Source organism: Centruroides vittatus, unplaced genomic scaffold, assembly GCF_030686945.1.
Source record: "Centruroides vittatus isolate TY-2023 unplaced genomic scaffold, ASM3068694v2 contig_2073, whole genome shotgun sequence".
Taxonomy (NCBI): Eukaryota; Metazoa; Arthropoda; class Arachnida; order Scorpiones; family Buthidae; genus Centruroides; species Centruroides vittatus.
In genome coordinates this window covers 597,563-624,390 of record NW_027121287.1, presented here as the reverse complement: position 1 = coordinate 624,390, position 26,828 = coordinate 597,563, and the positions used below count along the sequence as shown (strand labels likewise).

Genomic DNA, 26,828 nt, shown 5'->3' with positions numbered 1-26,828 from the left:
ACAGAGGAACATCCTGTTGTGAGATAAAAACAAAGAAAAGCGGATCAATTTTTGCTTTCTTCTTCAATTTTCTCTGTTTCAAACAAATCTAATTTCGGAAACTTCCTTTATGTTTAATTGATGGCTTTAAAACACCCTTTATTTCTTAGTATTTTCTCGCTTAAAAATTGGATCCATAATTTAGAATAATTATATAAGAAGATATTTAAAAATATTCTCGAGAATGACATATGCAAAATGTTAAATAAGCGGAACAAAAGTTATGTAAAATAATATTTGACGAGAAAAAAAGATATTCGTGGTAAATATGAATGGAAATAAATGAATATTTGTTCTTTTAATTTAATGTTAACAAAATTATCAAATGTAATGGAATGGTGTACAGTTTAATGAGCTAGACATCATTTTATACAGAGATTTTCTGTAAATAATTTCTCTATATATTATATTTGAAACAAAAATGTACTCATCGGGCATTTTAAAAATAAAAGTGCAGCATTCTATAGGGGAAAAAAGAAATAATGATTCTGTATCATTATTTCTTTTTCTTCTCTTGAACCAAAATAGCAGAAAAAATTGCAATGACTGTTTTAAAACAAAAAAGAAAGAGATATAATATCTGTAAAGTAAACTTGGCAATGTTCTTATAAAAGTTTCTGCTTTTAGAAATTTTTATGAATATTTTTAAGCATTCGCTAATTGTTGTTACTATTTACTGTTTCTCGGCTGCCAATTGTATTTCCGATATTGGCCATTTTTACACATCAGATTTTTGGGAAGAATCTAAGATGTATTAGAGTAGACGTGTGGACCCCAGTAGTGTAGTTGACTGATGGCAATTTTGCAATTTTCAGATCTGAGTGCTGGAATAAATTGCTTTGGAACAACAGCCAGTGTGCCAATGACTATTGGTACCACAATTGCCGGTTAGTGCCATAACTTTTGAATTCCAATCTTTAGATCTTGGTATTTTATTATCTTTTTTTGTTCTTTTTATTTGATCTCGGAGAGTTTCCTGGTATGGCAATGTCGACGATCCACACTTTTTTCCCTCAACCATAGTTATATCCGGTGTATTATGCGCTAGAACTTTGTCCATTCCCACGGAATCTTAACTTTGGAGTTTTTTAAATTTTTATTATTTGAAAATATATTAAACTGGTGTACGATAGAAATATATATGCAGATCCATATTGAGAGGATGCCAATAAGATATTGGCATCTCTCGATCGAGAGCAAATGGTCGTGGACACGGAAAGACTCCCGAATGTTTTTATTTGTTTCGTCGATTTATTAGTATATTTTAATGGGTTTTAGAGGAAGCCAAGCCCCACTTTTTGCGACTGGCCGCCACCTCGTCTGGCTTTTCTCTTTATATATCGTTGGTTTTAACTTTATCGTAATATTTATCGACTAATAAATTTCTCATCAATGATCTAAACTCATTTCAAAAGATCATACTATTTTATAGATTACATAATTTTAAATTATCATCTTTCTAATTTGCATTTTGTTTAAGAAATCTCCAAAATTCTAAAATTCCTCTATAAAAATATAATTTAAGTGGTTGAGAATTTATACGTTTAAATGTATTTATATATTTGAATTATTTAAAAATAAATTAATTAATTATGATTGGATGCCAACCACAAAATTTTAATAAATGACTTTCATAAAGCGTATTTATATTTTGCACATAACTAAACAAGCCGCAGTTTAAGGTCTCTCATTACGAGTCAGTAGCTTAGGGCCTCACATTTTTACATTTATCATTATTTAGTAAAGAGAAAGAGCATGCTATATGTTATAATTCAGAGGCACAACTAGTCTAAGACCACCTTGAATATAATTACAAACTAATTAATAATTAGAAAGTTAATGTAAATAATTATATAAGTTCTGTCAATAATTTAAAATATTACAAAATGTGAAATATAAATTTTGTATTAAAATATAGCATTAACAAGATATAAAATTCTAGAAAAATTAAGGAGCATTATGTGGAAAGAATATAATGTCTGGAAATAATAAAAAATACACAAAATTTAGTAGAGATGAAGCAAAAATTCCAGATAAAATGATATATAAAGTAAGCCAGACATTACTGGATATATTGCAACACGAAACTGATGTAGATGATCTTAATTTGGGAACACTACAAAAATTCCAGACAGATTTATTTCTTCTCAGAGAATCTAGAGATCAATAGTGATAGAAGTGAGGATTGCAGTATCGATTTCCGGAAAACTCTATAAAATTACACAATAGAGGAATAAAAACAGAAACTATGTATAATATATAGGAATAGATTTTAGTTACAAAAATATACCAACTGTAAATACTTAATTCAGTAAAAAGTGTGGTAAGATTGTAAACTCGAATGCTATGCAAATCACATTTGCTTTACTTGTAAATCAGTAACATTTTCTTCTATAAAATCTGATATTTAAGGTAAACATTACACAAAACGCTATCGATGTGATACAAAGGACAGAGTTGGATTAACAAATAAGGTAAACAAACCGCGGCTTAGGGCCTCTTATTTTTGCGTGTATCGTTATTTGGTGGAGGGGAAGGGCCCGTTACATGTTTTAGTTTAGGGCAACAAGCGGGGCCGGATCGTGGCGTAGACAAACGAGACAAATGTCTAGGGCCCGGTCAAACTGTCTATTTTGAAAAGATTTGTAAATAAGATAGTTTACTTTTCTGTTGGACAACTGTATATAATAAACAAATAAACAAAAATATATTGCTTTTTATATGGTTATTGGGAATTCTAAAATCTAAAGAAATTATTATGTTACTTCTTACGTTACTTCCGGCGGGGAGGGAGGGGGCCCGGTAAGAAGAAAATGTCTAGGGCCCCAAACTGGGTTAATCCGGCCTAGCCACGAGTGTAAATCTGGTCTTGGCTAAGGATTAAACGGGAACATCCTTCGTTTAACCGATATTTCCTTCATTATCCTTTCTATCTGGTTAGTTATTTTAATTTATTTAAAGTTAGGAAATGATTTTTACGTACAAAAGTTTGAAAATTTTGATTAGGAAATTATAATTATAAAATATTATTAATTAAGGGAAAAAATCATTATTCCTTAATAATTGTAATAATTCCTCATGACATATACAAAAAAAACTGTAATAATCTTATATAACTTGTATAAAAAATCCAACTACAATAATCAATGTAATAAATGTGTTCTCTACCACTTGTAGAAATGTAACACCCGATGAGGGGCGCAAAATAGACGAAATGCATAGTGGAATAAAGAATGATGAGAATAAAACCCAATAGTCTTTGTCTCTGATAAAATGCGGTACAGACAAAATAACAACGGTTGAACTAACTGTGAAGTTAAATCAATTAATTTTTTTAAGGAAATTCATACTTAAACAATATATAAAAAAACCGCACCATTAATATCTAATACTTATAGAAAATCATTATTCCATTTGTTGTCATTGGTTTAATATATTATTGACTTTTTATATATTAAAGTTATTCTAATTTGATAACGTCTTAAGAATTAAATTCTGATTTAATTTAATTGAATTATCGTGTTAAGTTTTATTTATTAATTTATTTCGTGAGGACTGATTCCATCGGTAGTTTGTTGCGCCCAGCATACATTACTTTGGCTTTATACTATTATAGATTTTTACTAAAAATAAGCCATTTGTTTATTATGTACAGCTGAATCTAGTGCCATTATTTGAAAAGTGATAAGCTATGAAGTTCTACGTTAGAATAATAAGTTTTATAATAAATTACAGGCGTTTAGAACTTTAAAACTAGCAGCTCGCAGACATTTTAAGTGTTCTAAATGGCTGTCGTGGCTAATACTAAAATAATGTTTTGTTTTGCTGTAATTCACGGTACAAAGAGGAAATACAGAAAGGCGTTACCACGATAGATACTGACCGTGTTTTGATTCCCGAAGGGACTTTCAGTCAATTGCAATGTCATTCGAGAAGCACGCCTATCATTACGTGTTTCCTGTTTTCAGTCAATCGATAGAACAAGGCTTTGTTATTTTTTAAAAAAAGAATGCTTAAATTGTCAGAGGAAGCCGCATCCTACAGACTTCGGTAAAGAAAATTTATCATCTTTTCTATAATTTAAGCGAAGAATAAAGAAATTAACGCATTTATTTGGCAAAAAAATTTTGAAATTTAATTCTCTCTTTTATCACGCCTCAAAGTTATACGTCGTTATCCTCGAGTGAATTTACAACGTATCTAAGCTTTTAAAACGATATTACGCGACAAATACAGTAAGACTCCACTTTTATGACCCAATCGGTTCCCGGAAATCGTCACTAACGAGTCGTCGTAAAGCGAGCCGTCGTTATTTCGAGCTCGGTACAATAAATCGAGGTTACGTTTCTGAAAAAAGAAAACACATTTAATTATATAGTATCGCGCAGAAAGGTCCAAGAAAATAGAGCATTTTATACAGCTATAATAGCTAATTTATTCGGTTGCAAAAGCGGACGGTCGTAAAGCGGGGATCTACCGATTCCGAAATCCGATTTCCCAATTTAAGTCTAACCGAATTTCGCGGCATAAGTAATTAGTTTTTGAATGTACATTTATTGATCTCGGTATTTACAATAACGAAAGCGCTAAAGTTAACGGGCGGGTGGACCACCACACGTTTGTCCCACAGACTTAACGTTGTACCTTTGTCACTCGGCCTCTCCCGAACCGTCGCACCTTTCCGAAATTTCTCTTCGGCGGCATCGTCTACAGAATAAGAGCTTTAATTTGATACCCGAATCGTATTTTTAGTCCCAGCCGTTTACTCAAACTAAGTCGGACCAGCCGAAACCTTTCAATGAATATCGGAGTTATCGGATGTAATGAGGCCACCGCGTGCAATAATGTTTTATTCAAATATTTTCGAGTCGTTTACGGTTTGCCGTAAGTTTAGAATGAGAACCAGTTTGTAACATTGTAGAAAGGTACCGTAGATGATGCGTGATAAATCTCTTCGGCATCACCGAGATAAAACTCGTTTCTCGGTATGGAATATTCAGAGTTTAATGTCGTCTACACAAAGACAACGTTAAATATGGAAGAATCTTCTCCTCGCTTTAAAAAACGTAGTGATTTCCGAAAAAATATATACCTTATAATATAATTTATTGGTTATTTAAGTATATAAAAATTAAAATTAGTATTTAAAACTAATTTAATGCTTTTGTGATTATATTTTTTAATTTTTATAAACTAAATTCGTTGTTCGCTCCTTATTTTACTTTACGAAATGTAATTAATTTTTTATACTAATTTTTCATTTTTAAATAAGAATTTAATAATAAATTCTCAAACAAGGTTTTTATTTGAAAATTTCTTTTAAATTGCTTCTCCCGTCGAGAGTTATATTAAAATTACTCTCATTTATACGGGTTAATATAAACTTTATCCATCATAATTAAAAATAGAAATTTAAAATTTACTTTTCTACAAATTTTAAAAATAAAAATATAATTTAGATCTTTTAAACTTACAAATTAGTTTGTCCTCCCTTCGTTAATAAATTAATTCGATTGTTAATAAAGGGACTTTGTTAAAATCCTTCGATAAATAGTTTCGCGAAATGAATTTTCTCTTCAAATAAATAAAACTTTCTGAAATTTATAAAATCTATTCCACTTCGAAATATTTAAATTATGATAAGGACGACGAACGTCTCGGAAAGAATGAAATCGTCGAGGCCCCAATCTCGTTTTGTCTGGTGTGGTTTGACGCGGAGGGCCTCCAAAAATGAGAGACGAACCAACGATTAGCCCAAATCCCATTTCGTATCCTCGTTTGGACAACGAACATCGATGTTATTGTCTCCTCGTTTCTATTCTGTAGTCAGAGATGACGCTATTCCGAATACTTTGAAAGTCGTCGTCGTCGTCTTTTGCAGACCTCTTAAATTAAACACTCCACTTATTGCACACTCGCCGCTTTTCTTCTTCTCTATCGCTTCCTTCCGCAGATCTTTGTCCGTTTCTACCCATTCTTTCGTGTAACACGCGAAGCAAAATACCGAGTATAAAATTGATCATCTATTTTTTAATTCAATTTTCGTGTATAAAGTCATCGTATTCGCTGAAAGAAATGAAAACTTGTAACGAGTTTGTCTACGTTAGTATATTTCTATGTGATTTGTCACTAAACACGGTACCTTTATAGATATGTTATGTTACAAATTTACATAATTTGACAGATAATCTATCGAGTAGTAAAATTAGCATTGTGTATCGGATACATTCTCTTATTCTTCTACGTCCTCGGGAGGGATGCTTTTCACTCGTATATATTTTTATGGTGGGGGATTTTTTCTTTCCATTAAAATCGGTCACACCCAAACATTAAATATCATTTATTCTTCTCTTAATATTCGCCACTCTGATAATTACCTGGGCATTGTTTAGTGAGTTGTGTGCTCGAGATCGAGTGATGATGTCCTTGAGAAAAGTTTTACCATCGTTAGTTTTAGAAACGACTAACTAGAAGGTCGTCTAGTTAAATAATTGCTTAAGGAGATCCACTTTAGGATAAACATTTAAAAAATAAATGATTAAATATAAATTATTTACTCATTTTATAATTTTTAACGGCCAATGGTTCTGATTATATTATTTATTATTGTAAATAGATAAAATTAGTGAACATCCGACCGGAAGACATTGTTGACGGAAATCCAAAATTAACTCTGGGATTAATTTGGACTATTATTTTGCACTTTCAGGTAAGATTTGTTTTTAATTTGGCCCCGAAAGTCGGTTAACTACGGCGCGACTACCACCACCGGAAGTCGGCCGGTCCTTAGGATTTCTACTCCCAGTTTTTACAAATACGGGACGGCCTTAAAAGTCAGCTTAACATTTTACAGCGGTTAACCGAGTTTCGGTTCTCACTTGGCGGTTAAAATAATTTAAAATTACCCAGGAAATTCGAGTTTCGACCTCGACATTTTCGTGAGATTCATTGAACCGATACCGACGAACAAACGGACGTATTATAAACGACAGAAAGGCGAGCAAAACGCTAGCATTGGTTATTTATTTAAGCCACTAAAAATATTAAAATATATTATTATTTATGAACTTTTTGGACGGAAAAATTGTCCAGAAAACTTTCGACTTTCTGTCATAATTTTCAGAGATTTATTGGACAGATACCGACGTCCAGTCTAACGCGCTGTTCTACGAACAAAGCAAACGAATCAAAATGTTAAGATTATTTGTTTACTTAAATTGCTAAAAATATTGTAGTCATTTTTGGAATTTTGGATCCCCAGAAAATTCCAAGTGTCTAACTCGTAATTTTCTAGAGATTAGTTGAACCGGTACGGACGGACAAACAAAATATTAACATTGTTTATTTATGTAAATTGCTAAAAACATTAAAATAAATGATTGTTTATAACATTTTTACAGTCCAAAATTTATGATTGTTCATAGAAAATAACTAGGGATAAATTACGAACAGAGTTTATGTTATTTCTAGAAACCTTTAGGCTCGAGACCTTTAAATTTCATTTATTTTATTTAATTTTAAAACGAACTGCGTAAAACGGATTCGTACGGTGCCCAATATTTTTTCCGCTTTTCTTTTTTAACAGCCTTTTCCCATTTAGGCAGGTTTCCTTTTTATTAAGGTTCCGTTTTGGAAGAGTTTTAACTGTAGTCAGTAGCCTACACACTTCCCTGGCCATTACACTTCTCGGATGGCTCGTTTTTTAAATTTCATTTTATTATTATTTAATTGTTTTCTTAATTAATTTTATTTTTCTACAATTAAATTTCGCTTAATGCTAGAAGAGTTAATGTTATAATCTTTTTATCATTATTATTTTAATTTTTAAATTGCGAAACGTTAGAGAAAGGCCACCGAAAAAAGAACACGAATCGACAGGTGCTCAAAGTCTGTTAACCATTTTAAAAGATAATTCGCATTTGTCATCGCGAGTTGTACAGTTTCTGCGGAAAAAAAGCATTTTCTACCCCCTGGGCTTATGGTTCCCGTTCGCTAGTGTACCCGAATAGGCGGTCGATCCAGCCCGTGAAGCTTCCGTTAATTTCGATCAACAGAAATTAATATATAACTAACATTTAAGAGGGAAAATTTTAGGTAAGAGCCGTAAATTTCCTCCTAAATTGGGAATTTTATAAATTATTGACCATCGTTTAAAAACTGGCCGCGTGTTAATGCTCTGGAGAATCGATATCGCCCGAGACTGCTTCGACGTGTGTATGTTTTTTACACGTGATATACGTACGTACTTATATATTTACTTTCTATTTTTTAAATATTATAAATAAATAAACAGGTAAGACGAAATATGTATTTACGAGTTTTTACCAGGAATAAAAACTGGAAAGCGTATTTTGACTGTGGCTCCATCTGGCGTAAAAAATACCAACTATGTTTTCGGAAACACTATATGCACTTTTAAGTAATGAATTAATTTTTGTTCGTCATTAATTAATTTCGAATTTATTTAATTAATTAAGTTCTAATTGAGTTCAATTTAATTAATATATAAAATTTTCTGCTAGAGTTATAGTTGTAAAAAAATAATAAGAGACGATTATGTAAGTTGATTAACACTTTATTTTCCAACCCTTCCTGTGTCTAGGAGCGACATTTAAGTGAAATTTATTATCTGTTACGTAATTGAAAGTATCCTGCTTTCCTTCACCTGATATTTGGCGTGATTATTTACTTTTTTACGTTTATTCGCTGGCAAATTAAAATTGATTTTCCTTAAAAGACGGCATCCCCGAATGAGGTTTATTTTGCATTATGCGCAACAGAAAAAAAAAAATTGTTGCGTGTTCTTCCCTGTCCAACTGCAACCGATCTTTATAAGCGTATGGGCGGCGTTTCAAACGAGTTACGGGGGTCATTAGGGTCATTCGAACGCTTCCTTTTCCCGTTTGCAAGGTCATTCGGCAATAAAATAAATAAGCAAATACTAAAAAGTTTATTCAATAACCGTACAAAACTGTCGTAACTTCTTCCATATTATTTATTGTAATCACTATATTTAAGCCTATAAATATGTATAATATCTCTTTCATAATCTTATTGTTCAATCTGAACGATTAGAGAAGGTCACTTTTTTTGAATTAATTCCGTTTCCGGCACTTGCTTTACTTTTTCCCGGTTGCGAGAATGCCGGAAAGCGCAAGAATTCCGGATTTTTTGGAATGGAATTACGGAAATTTATAAAGTCTGCACAATTAAATCGTGCACGGTTTTAGATCCACGATTCTAACCCCCCGTAACTGGGATAAACATGACTCGTTATTACCATTAGTACCACTTGATTTCGAATGGATATGAATTGCTTACTTCGCCATTCTTTCCGGCTCCTCTCTCCACCTGCTCGTGTACAGGTGCTGAATTTGCACCTGCGAATTTTTAGCGCGTGCTCTTTTCTGTAGACGACAATAGTTTTGATTACTTTTCGTCTTAAAGTAGATAAATTTATGGTTTTACTTCTTGTGAAATCGCACCAATAAAGGTTGAAACGTGGGCGAATTGTGTGGGAAACAATGATTCATATCGGTGTGGGAGCATCCCGCGGGCTAGCACTAGAAAAACATCTGTCTAATCTACAAATTCCCTCGGCATTCCACCCCTAATCCGAAATTATCTCGAGCGTTTAACATTTTTTTATCCGCTTTAAAAAGAAGAATTAATGTGGTTTAGTGCGGTTGTTCCACGTACGTTTCGTAGCATTGATCCCGTTTATTGCGCTATTGTCACTTCTTAATAAGTCGCACCCAAACATCGACGGGAAGTGGTATAATGGGGATTTAATAATATTTAGAATCTTAAGAGCGGGGGTAGAGTGTAACCACAGCCACCCACTAAAACTGGTTCCCGCAACGCCCACGCACCTGTTCTCGTTCTACCATACAAGGAGTTAAATGAGCCTGTCGCTTGTGACGTCACGAAAACGGTGCAATATTTACGTCTCGTACGCAGGGGGCACGGGGGCACAATTTCGTCCGGTCGATCCAATGTCATCCAGATACCGTGCCCACTCGCGACCTTTATCACTGCTTAACGATAATGAGTTCATTATCTTTACACCTTTTGATACGGCGCTCGTATCTTTTAGCCTTCGGATAAACTTGTCTCTGCCTTTATACATTAATTATGAAGTTTATAACTAAAATTAGAGTCGAGCCATAAATTACCCGCCACTACACATATTTTCCCTTAGTTTGACACGTGAAAAAATGGAGTCTCGATTGTAACGTGTATTTTAACGCGTTCTCCACACGATACAACTAGTTTTGGAATGATGTACGAATTCGTACGTCTGCCTGCGAACAAAGGCACGGTTTAAAATCACAAGCGGAAGTCGATTGACGTTTTACACGTCGCGCTCGACACGCGCCGCGCCACGCCGCGTCGCGTCGCGTTCAGACTAATTATGGGAAAAAACTACGATACGACCACGCCAATTACGCGACTTAAACTTCCCCAACAGACTTTACGAAATCCTTCCGTTTTTATCGTCATTAAAGGCACTAAAAATTAATCTATATCAAAGTTAAACTTTCGTTCTACATCGCACGCATTCGAGCGGTACGGTCGAGTTCAAAGTGTAGAAGTTATCCAAACTATCTCCACCATAAGGAGATAAGCGCTACACAAATAGAAGAATGTAGGAAAACAATGACTAATCATCCGATATCTCGTGTATCAGCGATGTGTCAAAAGTAGGTTGATTTATAAATTAAAAAGAAAAAAATAAGTTGCGACAAAACATATTTGGCGGAACCCCGAACCACCCACGTGCTTATTGCATCATTATTTACCGTCTGGGACCTCGCGCACACAATTCAAATTTTAATGACTTATCTTCGAGTTCCGCTTATCGCTAACAGATTTATATAACAGTTTACAATAAATAGAAGCCAAATGGCGTAAAAGGCAGGGATTCTTTAGTAGTTTAAGTAGGAAAATGGCGCTCTCTAGGCGCCTTATAGCTGGATAAAATAGAAGCGGGCGCCTGAGATTTCATATATTAAATTATAAACAATTTAGTGATTTTATTGAATATATAAATAATTATTTTGGGATGTAGGAAGGAGACTCAGACCGGTTTAAGGGCAATTTTTATTTTCGTTTTTCTCCGAGTTGCGATTCTTTGAATAGAACGTGTTTCATCACCAGTTTCACAATCTTAAAACACTGCATTCGACTTAGCCTACATTTTTCCCGTTTAAAAACGATAAGAGTTATATTGTAAAGTGTTTTTTACTTTTGTCGGAATATAATTTATTCCGTCCAAAAATTGATTTTGATTAATGCACTTTTTCCCAACTGCTTTAAATAAATGAATATTTAATTATACAGAAAAATGCTTTTTAAATTATTCATTTGTCATGTCTTTAAGTAGATTTTTACATAAAATTTTATGATTATTTTTAATTAATGTATTGTGCTTTAGCGGTTGTTTAGATTTGGGCCGCGGTGATCGATGATGGGAAGTAAACATTAATATTATTATTTTTTAATTAAGCTTATTTTAAGTAAAAATGCAGTTTATTGGTCGTATTTGTGGAAGAAAGATGCTAAATTGAATTAACTGACTGTGAAAATCGAATGGGGGTTTATAAAAGAGCCTTCGGGAAGCTGGTTTCTTGCCCCGTAGACAAAACATTATGGCTTCTGTCTGAATTTCTAAGACAACGTAGATCTGTGTTAGTAAAGTCGAGAGGAACTGTAGAGTTAACGAATAATGTTATGCCGCGTATCTTTAGATGTTTTCTAAACGATTTCCCCGGTACGGGCAGGAATTAACACGGCTTTTTTCGCTTGTGTTATCCGCTTAGTTGGTCGGATGCCAGCTGCATTGATGTACCTCTCATTGAAACATTGGTCGGCCATGACGTCAGATGCCGAATAGAAAACAAACGAGTCGTACCCGCATATAGCGCCGTCCTTGCAGCGAATTTTCCTCACCCCAAACCAGATTTGAATAGTCGCAGTTTCGAGTATTAAAAGCCAAACGTTTAAAAACGTGTGGCGTGGCGCATGCCACCGCTCATCTCCATCGATCGAAAGTCGTTCCGTCTGTTAGCTCCGTCTGTCGCAGGGTGACGCAGTGTTGTGTCCCGAGCGGTGTTGTCGGCGTGGGACGTGTTCTGCCGACACGTGCGCCTCCACCATCCACTGGACGGCCAACTAACAACCCGTCCAGCCACCGAAGTCTTCCCGTTAAGGCAAAAGGGGCGTTCTATTTAAAAGGAAGCCATGGGGCGTCCACCGACTTATTCCAGTATCAGAGTGGTTACCGTCTTAGGTACTGCTTTCGTAACTGTCGTTTGTGCCGTCGTGTCTTTAGTAATTGTCCACATACAACTCCATTCTACTGAAGTCTGTTACTGTCCATCCGTCTGGCCTTTCTCGGCCCTGATAACCCTTCTGTGTTCCGTTGTCACCGTCGTCGTTTATCTGTTACGCTTCGAAATGAGGCGCGCCAAAGGTGCCACCGGTTCCGAAAGTCACGCCACCTCCTCGGTCCGTACGACGCGCGTAACGCGTCAAACCGTAACCACCATCAAAGGAAGCGACGGTCAAGTAGTCAGCACCGTTACCACTACGGAAAGCCCTAGTTATCAGAGTAGTGCCAGGTGTCGGAGGCATCTGGAACCACACTCTCCCGCCGAAGTCAAACGTACTAAGAGAGTCGTCAAGACACAAGTCCGTACGACGGGAAAGGTAAGCTTAAAATAATCGCTTAACCCGAAATAAACAAGCGCACGCTCCTTCCTTATCTCCGAACGTCATCTCGCGTCTTCTTTGCCACCTGCTGGTACCCTATTAACAATGGCTTTACTCTTACTTACGCATCAAACCGACGGGTCAGCTCGGCGATGCGCACCAAAAATGCCAAATTTCTTGGATAAAAAAGCAAATTAACGTTAAATTTCACTAAATGATGGCTCCGAGTTTACCATTTCTACTCGAAATACCGATGCGATGTATAAATTCGAGTTAAAGTTACGCAAACATTGTAGAGGAATTTCGCTTAATGTAGGCGTCCTCATTCTTCTTTATCCTTTTCTCCTACAAGAAAATGAGGACAGGAGTCTATGTACTCTTTATTTTTATTTATTTATTTTTTGTATATATATATATACGCAGACACTACTCCCTTTCAATAGTAATCTATCTAGACAGAGAAAACATTCACATCCTTCCTGAAAGCGATTACGAACTTCCACTACACCACTACGTCAAATTAACACTATCGTAGACAATTAAATTTTAAAAAAATACCTTACATTTTTACAATTTACCTATGAGTTAAATGTGGGCATAACCTTGAAGTTTTACTGCAAGGAGAAGGATTTTGTAGGTAGTTCGTCCTACGCTACGTCTGGTACCCGACTCGACTTCGCGTACGGGTAAAACGCCCAAAACTATAGATTTTAATTACGAAACAATTAAAATCATCCCTAAAAGTTAATTATTATTTTAAAAAATCTTAGTATCGTTCGAAGCAACGCGAATTCTGGATTAAAAAGTCTAGTAACACTCGAACCACTGTCTGTAGATTATGCAATATTGACCCGAATGCATTAATTTCTCCTCCCCATCCCATATTTGGTATGGTTTTAAACTATAAGAATGCTCTTAACGGGTAATTTTTGCAGGGATTATTCGTGCGTAATTACGGATAGACGAATTACACCAATTACAAACGGCTGTTAGGGTGGTTTACTCGAAGGTTAAGAGCATTTTGCAACGTCGAGTTCGAAATCAATTTTGTAAGCTTTTCCTCCATGTTTTTTTAGTCACGCAAATTGCATTAATTTATATATTTAATCACGGTTATTTGCAAAAAAATCGATGATCTCGATGACTAATTGTGTTACTTCACACGGCTCGACTTCCTTAAGTAGAAATGTATCGATGATTACGGTTAAAATATTGTTGCAGATGAGTTATATTTAGGCAAGGATGACATTTAAAATTTTCCGAAAAAAATTAATAATAATTTCGTATAAATGCCAGAAATTTGCAGAAAATGATGAATTTTCCTTTCTAAAATTGCGTAAGAGATAGATATTCGATAAGACCGGATTAACACATAACATACGTAAGACACAACTTACGGCCTCGTTACCAAGCTTTATATCTTTTAAGTTTATTAATATTTGAGCAGGAGAAGGGCCTCTTAAGGCGCCTACGTATCTAAATCCATCCCCGTCTTCCGAAGTTTGTCACTTACGCCACTATTTTATCGTTAATCAGACTATTTTAATAGAATTTCTGACTGATTTTGGTAAACAGACAACTGTAAAAATTAAAATTATCGAGGCGTACGTCACTTTATGTAATATACGTGCAGGGCCGTGGAGAGCTTGTATGGGGCCCGGGTTAGAGGGATCCCATTAGCATATTTTTTACCAAACGAAATACGTAGAATGTTTATTTATTATTAATAATAATAATAATAATAATAAAACTGTGGTAAAGATTTTATTTCCATTTCTGTTAGTAGAAATAGCATTAATTTATAGAGGAATTTTTCTCTAGATTCCTTCTGTCGGAGGCCCTAATGGCACGAATATATGGAGCTTGGAGGGGCGATTATTAATTTTTCCTACCAAGCTCCATAATATTTATCAGTATTATATTATTTTACCTAGAATTCTTCACTCGGAATATATTGCCTCGGGGCCCTCACGAAAACTTTTTGACAGGAAACGACGCCTTTTCACATGCAAAGCACATACGCCCTATTTTTACAACCTGAGATTTTTAGTTCGACCCTTTCTTAATGTCTTTATCTTGTAAGGTTGAAAAATAAAATAATAAATTGGTACGAAATTATTTTTACACCAAGTACTTCCTCAATACTCTTTAATTTGCCTTGTTATTTAAAAAATAAAATATAACATAAATGAAATTATATAATACCCAAATATAGGAAATTCTATTTTAAAAGATACAATACAGTATAATACAGTTTTGTAACAAGATATATTGCATTCGAGACACCGGAGATGCCGTATTGATTTTTGATACCGCACATTTTTCTTCCTTATTTAATTCCGTATTAAATTATATATGGATAAATATTTACAAAAAATAGATAATTAATACTCTGCAAACCCTTAAAATATATATATATATATATATATATATATTTAATTAAGGCATGGAGAGGCGAGACGAAGCTCACTCCATTGACAAATTTGAGGCCTCGCTGGCACTCTTCTATATATAGGCTTATTATATAAAGTGTGGGGTATTTTTTATATTTAGTAGGCACTTTAATTTACTTCTAGACTGCGTAGAGGATGTTTTTATTTAAAAATAAAGAGAAAATGAGTTGGATTTATTTGATGTTGATGTTATGACGAGAAGTGAAGAGCTGGACGAGTTCATTAAGTAGACGATGACATGCCGGATATGAAAAATATTTTTCTAACAATAACCCATATAGAAATTATATATATATAGACACATTTTATTTATTTAAAGAATTTATCTTTCACATAAATTCTTTTGATATTTAATAACGTGAGCGGATTTTGCTTACAGAATGTTTTTTTGTAAGAAGTTGCATATTGAAATAAAAGTTGCAACATTGTTGTCGAGTGGCTCCTTAACTCGAAGATATTTTAATAATTAATATACATATATTTAACTTAAATATTGTGGTAAGTGACGAAGCTTTACCTTAAACTTCATAGCTGCATCTCCATTTATCTTCCTTCTACGGTTGTAGAATTCTATATATACCTGTCATAAATCACATAACAGTGCTGTACTTGTTCTTCTTTTACTTTCCTGAAGTTTAAATTTACGTTATATCGAATATCGAGTCAAACAACGGAAATTGATTAAGTCTAATTATAAATATCTCCATGTATGAAGCCTCTACTAAAGCATTGAGTCACATACGAGTTTTCATAAAGAGAAAAATCCAATAAACATTAAAATTATTAATAAAAACTACTTTAAACTGAACAATTCCTATGGAATTTGATTTAAAAATTATGAAAAATTAATTAATTTTTCGATGTTTAAACTTGCGACTCATCGAGACGGATTGCCTCCCCTCTTGTAAAGATGAAACCAAACCATGTTTACTTCAAAATATCGCATTTAATGATGCCGATAGATGAAAGACGGAAAGATTAATAGCAATATTAATCGTCGAATCATATAAATTAGATAAAATATTTTATTTTTCATTTATCTCGAGCTTATAAAACCTTCGGCACCCCACGCTAAGAAATGCAGTAAACCGAGATGAGCGATGAAAAATCAAATGACGCAACACGATCTTCAAAAGCTAATTTAAGAATGTTTATCAAACACTTCATCTATTATCTTAATTTCTTGTTAAATAAACCTTATTTTATTTTTAACTACGCTTCCTTAACAGAAGCTTTGTTTAGGCTCCTATCGTCTCCTTCCATATGATGTTCGAAGCGAAGATGCCTCGAGAAACTCTGCTCTAAACTCTTAAAATATTTAAGAAATTTCACGTTTTTACTACTAACATATTAGAAGAACACATTAAAACCATTTTTTAAATGTTCTCCTCTATCATTTTGTCAATTGTCAAGTAAACTTAGTGGAAAGGCGAATTTACTTCAGTTTCCGGCAGTGGAATGGCACAAGGATCTCTTCTTTACGATAGAAAAAACGCCTGAAAAATTATAATTTTTAAACAGTTTAAAAGCCGAATATCTGAGGATGGTCCGAAAGAGTTAACTGGTTGGAGCTTCTGTTAACGGAATTAAAATAAGTGCACCAAATGGCATTCCCCTTGTCTATTACTTTGTAAATCACTCGACAAAGGGGTGGTTTAACGTTCAGAAACTCTTCGGTAGGCAATTATTCCATTTATATCGAATAATTTTTATTATACTTTTATCAGTCTTACAAAATGAACAACACTGATATAAACTAAGTTTATGATTCAGGCGCCATAAACATAAAATGGAACAATGCATGGAACTGTAGTGGCCGAGTCATGGAAAATAAGTGAAACTGCTCCGAACTGGTTTGAACCCGTTTCACTAATTATTATAAAATTAACAAAATTATGGGTCGCCCTTTATATGAAAGAAATTATAAATCAGATAAAATTCTAGAAAGTTGCATTAATTTTCAAGAAAGTACTCGGAGCGAGTCTAATTTTAAAAGGATCAATAATATTTTTATGCCGCAATAAATAATAAATTGCATTATTTTTTCTAGTAATAGCGAATCTTTAAAGGCAAGAAATTCATGCCAAATATATATGTATTACATAGATAACAATTCTTTAAAGGTTATACCATCGATATCGAAGCTAAGATATTCATAAACACGAGGATTCACTTCATTAATTAAACGAATATCTGTATTTAGGACGTCTCAACTTAGAATGGATTTAGGGCATCGTGTACCAAATAACATTATAGAATAGGCCATTTGTCTAATTATGTTCGGATCCAAACCCTTCGCTATTAAACGAAATCATTCTATTTAACTAGGGAGGTGAATGGAATTAAGTATATTTCAGTATCTGTCTTGTAAATTATACACGCAATTATTATAGAAAATATCTAGAAAATAATATACTTCAGTGATTAAATTTATGATTTTGTACGTTTTTAATCGAATTTATATGTAATTAATTTATAAAACGTAGATTTTTGTGCGTAGAGAACCTCTTGAACTTGTGATTCGAGAGGTTCTGTACGCAAGATCAGAGCAGCTTCGAGCACAGAAAATGTTCTTGTAAATGTAAAAAAAAAACAAAAAATGAATATTTGATATGGCCAGTTCCATTGAACAAATTAAAAGATTACTCATCCGCATACAAATTACATGACACGTAATAAAATAGTCTTTATACAGGTTTTTTTTTATGTGGATCTAATAATGCGAAGATGCTTGGGATGAAGATTCTGCATCTCGTGAAATTTAGTTATTATCTAATCAGATTAATTTACTAATTAATCTAATTAAAATGACTTAATTCACATCTTTAAAGGTAATTTTATAGCCGGTTTTATTAATCTAATACAGTGGAACCTCCAATAGCGGACACCTCTAAACAGCGACAATTTCCTGGAGAATTTTTTTTTGTTTTAAACAAAAGTACGTTCAAAAAAACATTCAAACAAACAAGGCCATATTTTGTTCCATTCAATGTCCGTTATTCGGAGGTGGTATTATTAAATTGTTAATGAACTTCTTTATTGACGAAGTAATTGAATTAGGCTATCGGTTTTCATTTTCACAAATGGGTTTTTTTTTGTTTTAATCTTTAATAAAGATATTCGAGTTTAAAATATTTCGTTAAATTAATGATTTTTGGAATATTTTAACGTCAATTATTCCATAAAAATGCTTATAAAATTCTAATTTAGCTTAAATTTTTAAGAGTGCTGAAGATTAGTTTAGTACCACAACGGACAGGACCTCATTAACCTATGAGCATGGCCTTCTTAAGGGCCTCGTCTCACAGTTCATTACTAATATTTCTGTTCTATATTCATATCTATATAATGCCGTCTAAAGAAATTGGGCTCAAAAGCACTTAAAATGGGCAAAATTTATTCTTCTAACCAATTACGATTTAGTGCCACAGGCAATCTTAAGAGGCTGCCTCGAAAATTGATAAATTTAAAACTAAAAATAGGACTAAATCTAATTTGCATATACGCTAAGCAAGCCGCAACTTAGATCCTCACATTTTTACATACATCATTATTTGGTGGAGGGAGAAAGGCCCGTATGCGTTACGCAAATTTGAATTAGGGGACCTCCGGGTAGTGCCGACTTCAGACAATTTACTTCTGGGGAATTTCCTCGTATGGAAGATTGGTTTGGGCTTCGGGCAATCGCCCTTTTTGCCCGCAGGACAACGTGCCACGACAAATCGTCTTTTTAAAAATAATTATATTAATTAGATCAATCCGCAAGAAGGAGTGACTTAATACGTAACTATTTAATTTCGCTTTAAAATTTTTGAATTTAGAAAAATCACGTCACAGAAAAATAAACGAAACTTTTAACGAGCTTTTCTATAAAACGAACGATTCTCGTTAAATTCCGATGTACAATAAAGGTAGAATGCACTCGTAAAATTTTTTCAGAGCCAAACAGCCGTATAAATACAATTTTTTATTCTTGAAAATACATTTTATATACTTTTATCTCATACATAAGCTTTTGAGAGAGTGGGCTTTAGGTGGATAAAGGCCGGTTGTACTTTGTACAGTATTATTTTTTAAGGAGTCGAAGAATAGCTGCGTGTGCCTACTGTTGTTTGGGCTTTAAGAGGTTTATTTATTAAATATTTCATCTTGATATATAAAAATGACAGTAAATCCCTCGTTTTAAAACCCCGATAAAAATTTATTATTGTGAGTTAGGACTGTACGAAATGTTGTGGCCTTTCTAATTTAATATATTGAAATAAAACTTATTCAACAAATAAAAGACTCGTTACAGTATGATATTTGTATTTAAAATGATATAATTCAAAATTTTCATACCAACAAAACAGCCTCCAAAGTCTGGGATTCTAAAAAAGTTCATAAAAAAACAAAGGAAAAACTCGTTTTTCCTGAATATAAAAGAGATCTTACATAGTCTCAGCAGTGTCTCGTGTAGTAATATTCAAATAAAGTGAAACACAACACAATACCTAAGTAGTCAGATCTATAAATATCTTACAAAGATTGATTTCCTAGATGAGTATACAGGAAATTCAAGTAAATTTTTCATACATACCTCTTTACTAAGGGCATAAAAAATTAATTTTGTAATAAAAAACTTCATTTTTATGCCAATTTTCCCCAATATTTAATAAAAATTTGCATTAATTTATTTTTTAAAAATTTGTAAATGTGCAAAGTTAAGATATAAAGTAACAAATTAGATTTTTTGCTCCTCTTTCTAGGTTACATTTATATTATAATTTATCAGTTAAATAATTAAAATATATTAATAAAAGCTTTATAATTATAATTTTTTTCGTGCACGGGCTTTAAAATCTTTAAATTATTTTATAAAAAAGAGATATACTTTGGAGGATAGATGCCTCTCCCTTAATTTTTAATCTTCTTTAATACTCATTTTGTTAATAAGAGCGTAGAAAAAATTAATTTTGTAATAAAAATACTTTATTTTTATCGATATTTAATAAAAATTGATGTCAAATTATTAAGGAAAATGTTGAAAATGTGTGGGTATAAGATGCAAAAAAAAGATACAAAGGAGGAATTTAGTTTTACACTTCTCTTTTTAGCTTATGTTATACTATAATTTATGGTCAGATAATTAAATTATACGAATGTAAACTTAAGCTCTAAAGTTATAATTTATTGTGCAGATGTTTTAAAATTTTTATTTTAATTATTTTATTTTTAAATAATTGTTTTATTACATCATATATGCCAATTTCCTAATTTAATAAAACAAGTTTTGGCATTGAAGAATTTCCTGCTTGAATTTTCCTTATAAAATATATAACAATTATATTCTATTTAATAATAAAACAATATTTTCAATTACTTTATTACTGTATTATTATTTTTTTAATGAAAGGTGTGGAACATTATAAAAATAGGAATTGTTAATGTACATATTTTAATATTGAACATATTAGTTTGTTAGGTTTTTTATTGAAAGTTTTTTAAAACTAATTTAAATATTTTGTTATATGCTTCTAATGTAATTTAGTAAACATTTTATCACTAGATGGTGCCACTTTGAAGTAGCGCCCTTTTTGAACGTAACATTAGATATCGATTGTAAGAAATTTAATCGGCTTTGTGTTATTTGACATAAAATGATAAAATACAGAAGCAATTAAAAGGAAGAAATTTTACACACACGCGCGGAATATGTTTCTATAACATGATCTACCAAAAAGTTTATTTGATAATAGTTTAAAAATAGAAGTTACTTTTAGGTAAATGACATATATGTGTGTATACAGCAGCACTCGCAGACTATACAAGCCTTAAAAAAAGGCATCGTACTCGAGCAAGAAGTTTCGAACTATGATTCGACGTTGAATCAGTGTTCTCGCCAAGTGGCGCAGGTTGCAATCGGGGCTAACTCGGTGTCGAAATAAGAAACATTCCACGTTTTCGAGGCCAAGTTTTGGTCAACGTATGACAAAGTTGCGTCGGACAACGAAACTAATGAACAATATTTGACCTTCTATATTCGCACAATAGGATAGAATAGAAGTCACTAATTTTCTGTTGTTTGTTGATAATAGAAATTGGGTCTCCCTCGAGAATTAAAAAAGGGGTAACAGACAAAAAGAGAGCACCTGCCCCAAATGCCCCAATATATGGGCACCCCTGCATATATATGTACAGTACATAGTATCTAAAAGTAACTTTTACTACTTTAAATATGTGTGTGTTTAAAGTAGTAGAATGTAAATGCATATACAGTTCAACCTGTCCGTCTCAAATCTCACGGGAACGAGAAAAAAATTCAAGACAGGTTTCGAGATGTAGAGGTTCCTGCGCAGTAAACGGTAATAGGCTTGATTGAAGTTACAGTATTTTATTAGTACAGTAGCGAGCGCAGTACATATCTGTAGCAGATATAAATAAAACATTTTTGACATACCTTAAGAGAAATAAATAGTTTGCCAATAATTTCTGATGCCCAGCTTTCTTTAACTAAAAAGATGCCAGTCAAACTCAGCCATTCAGAGAAAAGCAGCATTAATTGCAACTATGTACTTTATTGTAAGAATGTTTCTCAACTACAGTTTACGCTATCAAAATGTAGCTTTAAAATTGTAACTGAGACATCCATAATTTGAGATATAGAGGTTTTGGGAGTAAATTATTTGAGATAAACGTGGAAAATATATTGATTTTAAACTGAAAATGCAGGGAAAAAATAAATTTTGAGATAAACAAATTTCAGATAGACGGATTCAACTGCATATATGTGTATAGAATATACATAGGTATATGTACAGTATATTATTATTATAAAAGACTAAACCCACTTGTTACTCCGGCTCTATTTTTTATTTAAAAGCTTCTTTTAAACGTGATAAATATAAAAATTTGTCTTATTAAAGCAATTTGCCCTAATAAGCACTACTTATATGCAAGTTTGCAATATTCTACTCATTTATCACTTAATTTTTTCTTAAATTATGTTTAAGGATGTTAAATGCATGTTTTGAAATATTATTACTATGGTTAAAATGTCAAAATATTTAAATAAATCGACATCAAATGCCGAAATTTCTCTTTTTTATTAAAATACTGCTAAAAAATATTTATTTGAAGTCGTGTTGATACGCAGTTGTTTTTAAACATTCAACAAATATATTCCACATTTTTGCTTATATCATTTTCATAAATATTTGCTTAAGAGTTGAATGAAATTTTTATAAGCAAGGAAATAGCAACAATATATAATACTTCCGAAAGCTACTTAACATTATGACTCATACACAATTTAGTAACATGTAAAAATAGAATTTGTGTGATAATTACTTTAAATTCTGCAATAGAATTGTGTAAATTCAAACTATTTGAAGTATAGGAAAGTTCTGTTTATCGGCGGTAAACTAAATTGCCAAATGATATCTAAGGATGTAGAACGAAACCGAAGGTGGTACAAATCCAATAATTCTTTTGCCTCTTAGTGGGCCTCTTCAGTCTTTAGTTTTTTGAATAAATAAAATGTGTATAATATTAATTTTATAGGAGTAGGAATCATTACGGGCTCCTAAGTTTTCTCCAGGCCTGGGGAAAAACCTTCGACTTCTCTCCATGGCCATGGCTATAATGAAGGAATAGAGCAATTAAAATATCTGTTAGAAAGTCAATTAATTATGTTAATGCAATTTTATGGAGTACGAATAAGTGTAATAAGTGATTCAGATAATATTAAATAAGTTTTATCTAGTGGCATTCAAAATATCACTAGGGACTAATTGACCCGTCAGGAGATTGCCGAGATCTTTAATTAATGAGTCAATGGGTTAACCGGTTAAACATTTTAAATTTTAAACAAGAAAATCTTCAATAATTAGTAATAGAAACAAAAAACATTCAATACATTAGCGAGGTCGAGGCCAAAGTTTTCAACGCGAAAACGTGTACGTCGGACGTTCGCCGCCGCTTTCTTGTAAGCCTAGAAGTAAGCCTTGTAAGACAATGGCGTTTTGGAAAGTCAGTGGAATCGCGCTCGACATTCCAAACGCCATTGTCAAACTTCTAGGCTTACAAGAAAGCGGCGGCAAACGTCCGACGTACACGTTTTCGCGTTGAAAACTTCGGCCTCGACCTCTCTATTGTATTTAAAACATATATAAATTGAATAAATAACAAATTATACATATAGTATAGATATAGTATAATCTAAAGCATCTAAAGTGTTGCTATTTATCGAATAAATCTTTAAATTGATCAGAAACATTACTCCATTCCCTGAATAGTATCGATTAATACGATGTAAAGTTTGAAGGTAAAATTCTTACATGACCATCAAAAATTAATTTATTTTTCATAATATTAGAATAAATTACACCATATCAAGATGTTTCAGTTACATATTAATTAACAAAGATTTAAGTTCTGAAGTGTATATATCGTCCCTCACCACCCGGTCGCCCCATTGTGGGCCTGGCCGAACCCATAATGGGCCTACTAAAAGAGGCCCTCTTAGTGCCCACAGGGCGGAAAGAGTTAAAAAAAAAAGAAGTGTATATATCTGGATAAAGATAAAGTTGAATTAATATGAGCACATTCCAAAGAATTTTAAACATTGTGTTAAGTTTAAAATGAACTTAATTAGGAACTACAAAATTAACTGCAGAATTTGGATTAAAATAATTTATCTGTTTAATTGTTTGTAGCAAATACAACAGAAATTGATATTTTATTAGCACATAATTGACATATTTGTATATAGCCAGATATACAAATATATCGGTGTTTTTGGATGTATTCAATGATTAATCTGCTAGGAATGATATACGGTATTTATATTTAAACTACTAAAACAATTTCCAAACTGTTGAGATAATTGAAACAATTTGGATTGTTATTTGCAGGTTACAACACAGTAAACAGGAACTGTTAGATGATTTCCTTGACATCTAAATCCTGATTAGAAATGTAACTATCCAATTGTCTGCAAACAACTCTATCGAGATAAAAATATCTAATTACTTTCATTTCTGTTTTACACTTTTAAAACTTAAACATATTTTAATAAATTTACTTTTTATTCTAAATGAAAATTACCGGTGATACACAACGACAAATAAGATTGAGTCTTACTTTAACTATGAGTTAACGATCAGTTTTTATTTGGATCCGAAACCTTATTTGCATAACTGCCGAAATTTTCAATATCTTATCTGTCGTACTATTTATATATAATTACATGTTTATATTAAAACTACTTGTATACATTTATTTGTTAACAGTTTATATTATAATGTATTTAATAAAATTCCGAAACAGTGACGACGCGTTTCGGAAAAACAAATTCGTTATTTATTTCTCGCAAAAATTATTTAAAGATACAATTTAATAATTGTGGCTATCAAATAATGTTAGCATGGTATAAAAAGTCTTAGTAGCAAAGGTATTCAAAAATAATTGGCATTGCATTTAGAGAAGATTGAAGTACAACTTTTTGATTCTTCTTATAGAAGGTCGTTTGTATTGTACAAATCAGTTTCGAGATTTCCTGATGTATTGAAAGTTGGCATATAGCCTATTGATACGTGTTAAAAATACAGTAGAGCGTCGTTTGTCCGAAAGCGTTGCGGTCGGACTGTGTCGTGCCGAATCGAACGTTTTCGACACTAGATTAACTTCCAAAATATAATTCTTTTGTTTTTATATTTTTCAATATATTTATTTTGTTAGTACAAAATAAAGATATGATACAATAGCACGATTATTATTTTTAAAAATTTACGTTAGGCTTAACATCGACGAAAATTCAACGCCTAGCGACACGCAACGGAGAAATTTTCAACACTGGATAGGTTAATACATTTTTTCGTACGAGATCGGTTATCCGAACAACCCCTGTCCCCAAGTGATTCGGATGAACGACGCTCTACTGTAATCTCATTTCAGTATAGGCTTATGTGTTAATGTTACCTTAGGTAGCCAAGATGGCGGCTCGTCTCTAATTCCAGCAAGGAAACAGTGGGACGCACGTTCAAATCACCGTTAGAACGTGCGTCCCACTGTTTCCTTGCTGGAATTAGAGACGAGTCGCCATCTTGGCTACCTAAGGTAACATTAACACAACGTTTTGTACATGAATTATTTAATATAATTATGCTTTGATGCAAGGATGCCAACTTTAAGGAACCAGAATTTGTTCAGCCCCTAATAATATTTTAAGTGGTGCCAGGCCCCAAAATTGAAGGAAAATATACCATAATACCAGTACCAAGTAAACAAAAATTAAATTTATTTAGCATTTCTTTTTCTTTTATTCAAATATTTTAAAACTAGAACAAATAACAGAATAATATAAAATTTCTATGATGATGTATTAAAATTTGAAGAATTCAAGAATATTTAAGATCATATAATATAATTTTAATAACAACATAGACTGAAACTGTAAAATAATGTTAAAGTGAGATTATTTGTAATACGTTCAATTTGTTGTTACATTATATCAGAATCCTCTTTTTCATCAGTTTTAATATGAAATTTTAGCAATTTTTTATCATTACATCATCTGCACAAGCTTACAAATATGTGAAAAAGATGTGTTTGCCTAACCAATATAATTTGTCTGAAAAAAATCTTAACACGAATCATTCGTTTATTTACAATACAGGTTTGTTTTCATCAAAAGAATAGATTATCCCGAACGCTAAGTCAATTGAAGACTTAGCACGAGGAATTCTTTGAACGGTTTATTGATCTATTCGTATAAATACTATTAATAAATATGGTTAAACCTCATTAAATGGAAATTTAAGAGGTTAAAAAAAATTTTGACTTTGAGTTACAGTTTTGAGTTAATGCATAGGCTGTGGGCATGGAAGTTGTTCTGCGAGTAACCGTGGACGGTTACGTCAAAGGTCGAAATGCGTCCGGAAGCAAAGAGTCGCTCGGAGGTCCGGGTGGTGTGACCGGACGGTGCACCGCACGGTTGTGGGTTTGATTCCCTCTCCGGGCCGATTCTATTCTTCCAGACTTCTAAATTATATTAACTTTCTATAATTATTCATTTTGACAAGAGATGGCATCTAACATCTGCCTCTAGTACTCTCGTTACTTAATTTCTAATTATTAATTGTAACGTAAAATAGCCCGATTAATTAATGCCGTCGTTTGGTTTATGGGATAATAGATTTGAGTTTAAAAATACCGACGGTTTCGACTTAACGAGATCGTGTTATGCGGAAAACCCTAAATACCGTGCCCGGTACCCGCAGACGGCTTTAAATTAATGCAACTTCGAATTAACGCGGTTTAACTTGGCGACATTTTACCGTATTAAATAATTATTAATAGTTATTGATTTATTTAATATTCTCGTGCACGGTAACAAGTTTTAAAAAATATAAATAAAATTTCATTAATATTTAAACAGTAGAACCCCCAATTATCTGGGGTAATGTTTAAATTTCAATTTGTTTTCATTATTGAGAGAATTAATATTAATTGACTCTTGTTGAGAGATCACAACTTTCTTCTTGGTTTTAATACTATGGTATTTAGATATAACAGCTGTGAATTTTTTACTGGTATCAAGAAAAGGTTTTGACAAAATTATTATTAGTTTCTTATATAAAT

At 32.7% G+C, this 26,828-nt stretch overlaps 1 protein-coding gene across 11 annotated transcripts in view; it reads left to right on the top strand.

Moving 5' to 3' along the window:
* The window catches only part of LOC136970639 (microtubule-actin cross-linking factor 1-like), a 157,372-nt gene that overhangs the window by 19,200 nt on the left and 111,344 nt on the right, over positions 1 to 26,828 (top strand). For 10 of the 11 annotated variants that reach the window (XR_010880010.1, XM_067265095.1, XM_067265096.1 and 7 more), the window contains one exon: positions 6,656 to 6,748. Coding sequence is in view for 10 of the 11 variants with exons in the window: in XM_067265095.1 (XP_067121196.1) it covers positions 6,656 to 6,748 (93 nt within the window). In the remaining variant the exon portion in view is untranslated. Of the gene's footprint in view, positions 1 to 6,655; positions 6,749 to 11,898; positions 12,751 to 26,828 lie in introns of those variants that run through there. The other variant, XM_067265092.1, reaches the window with a different exon arrangement.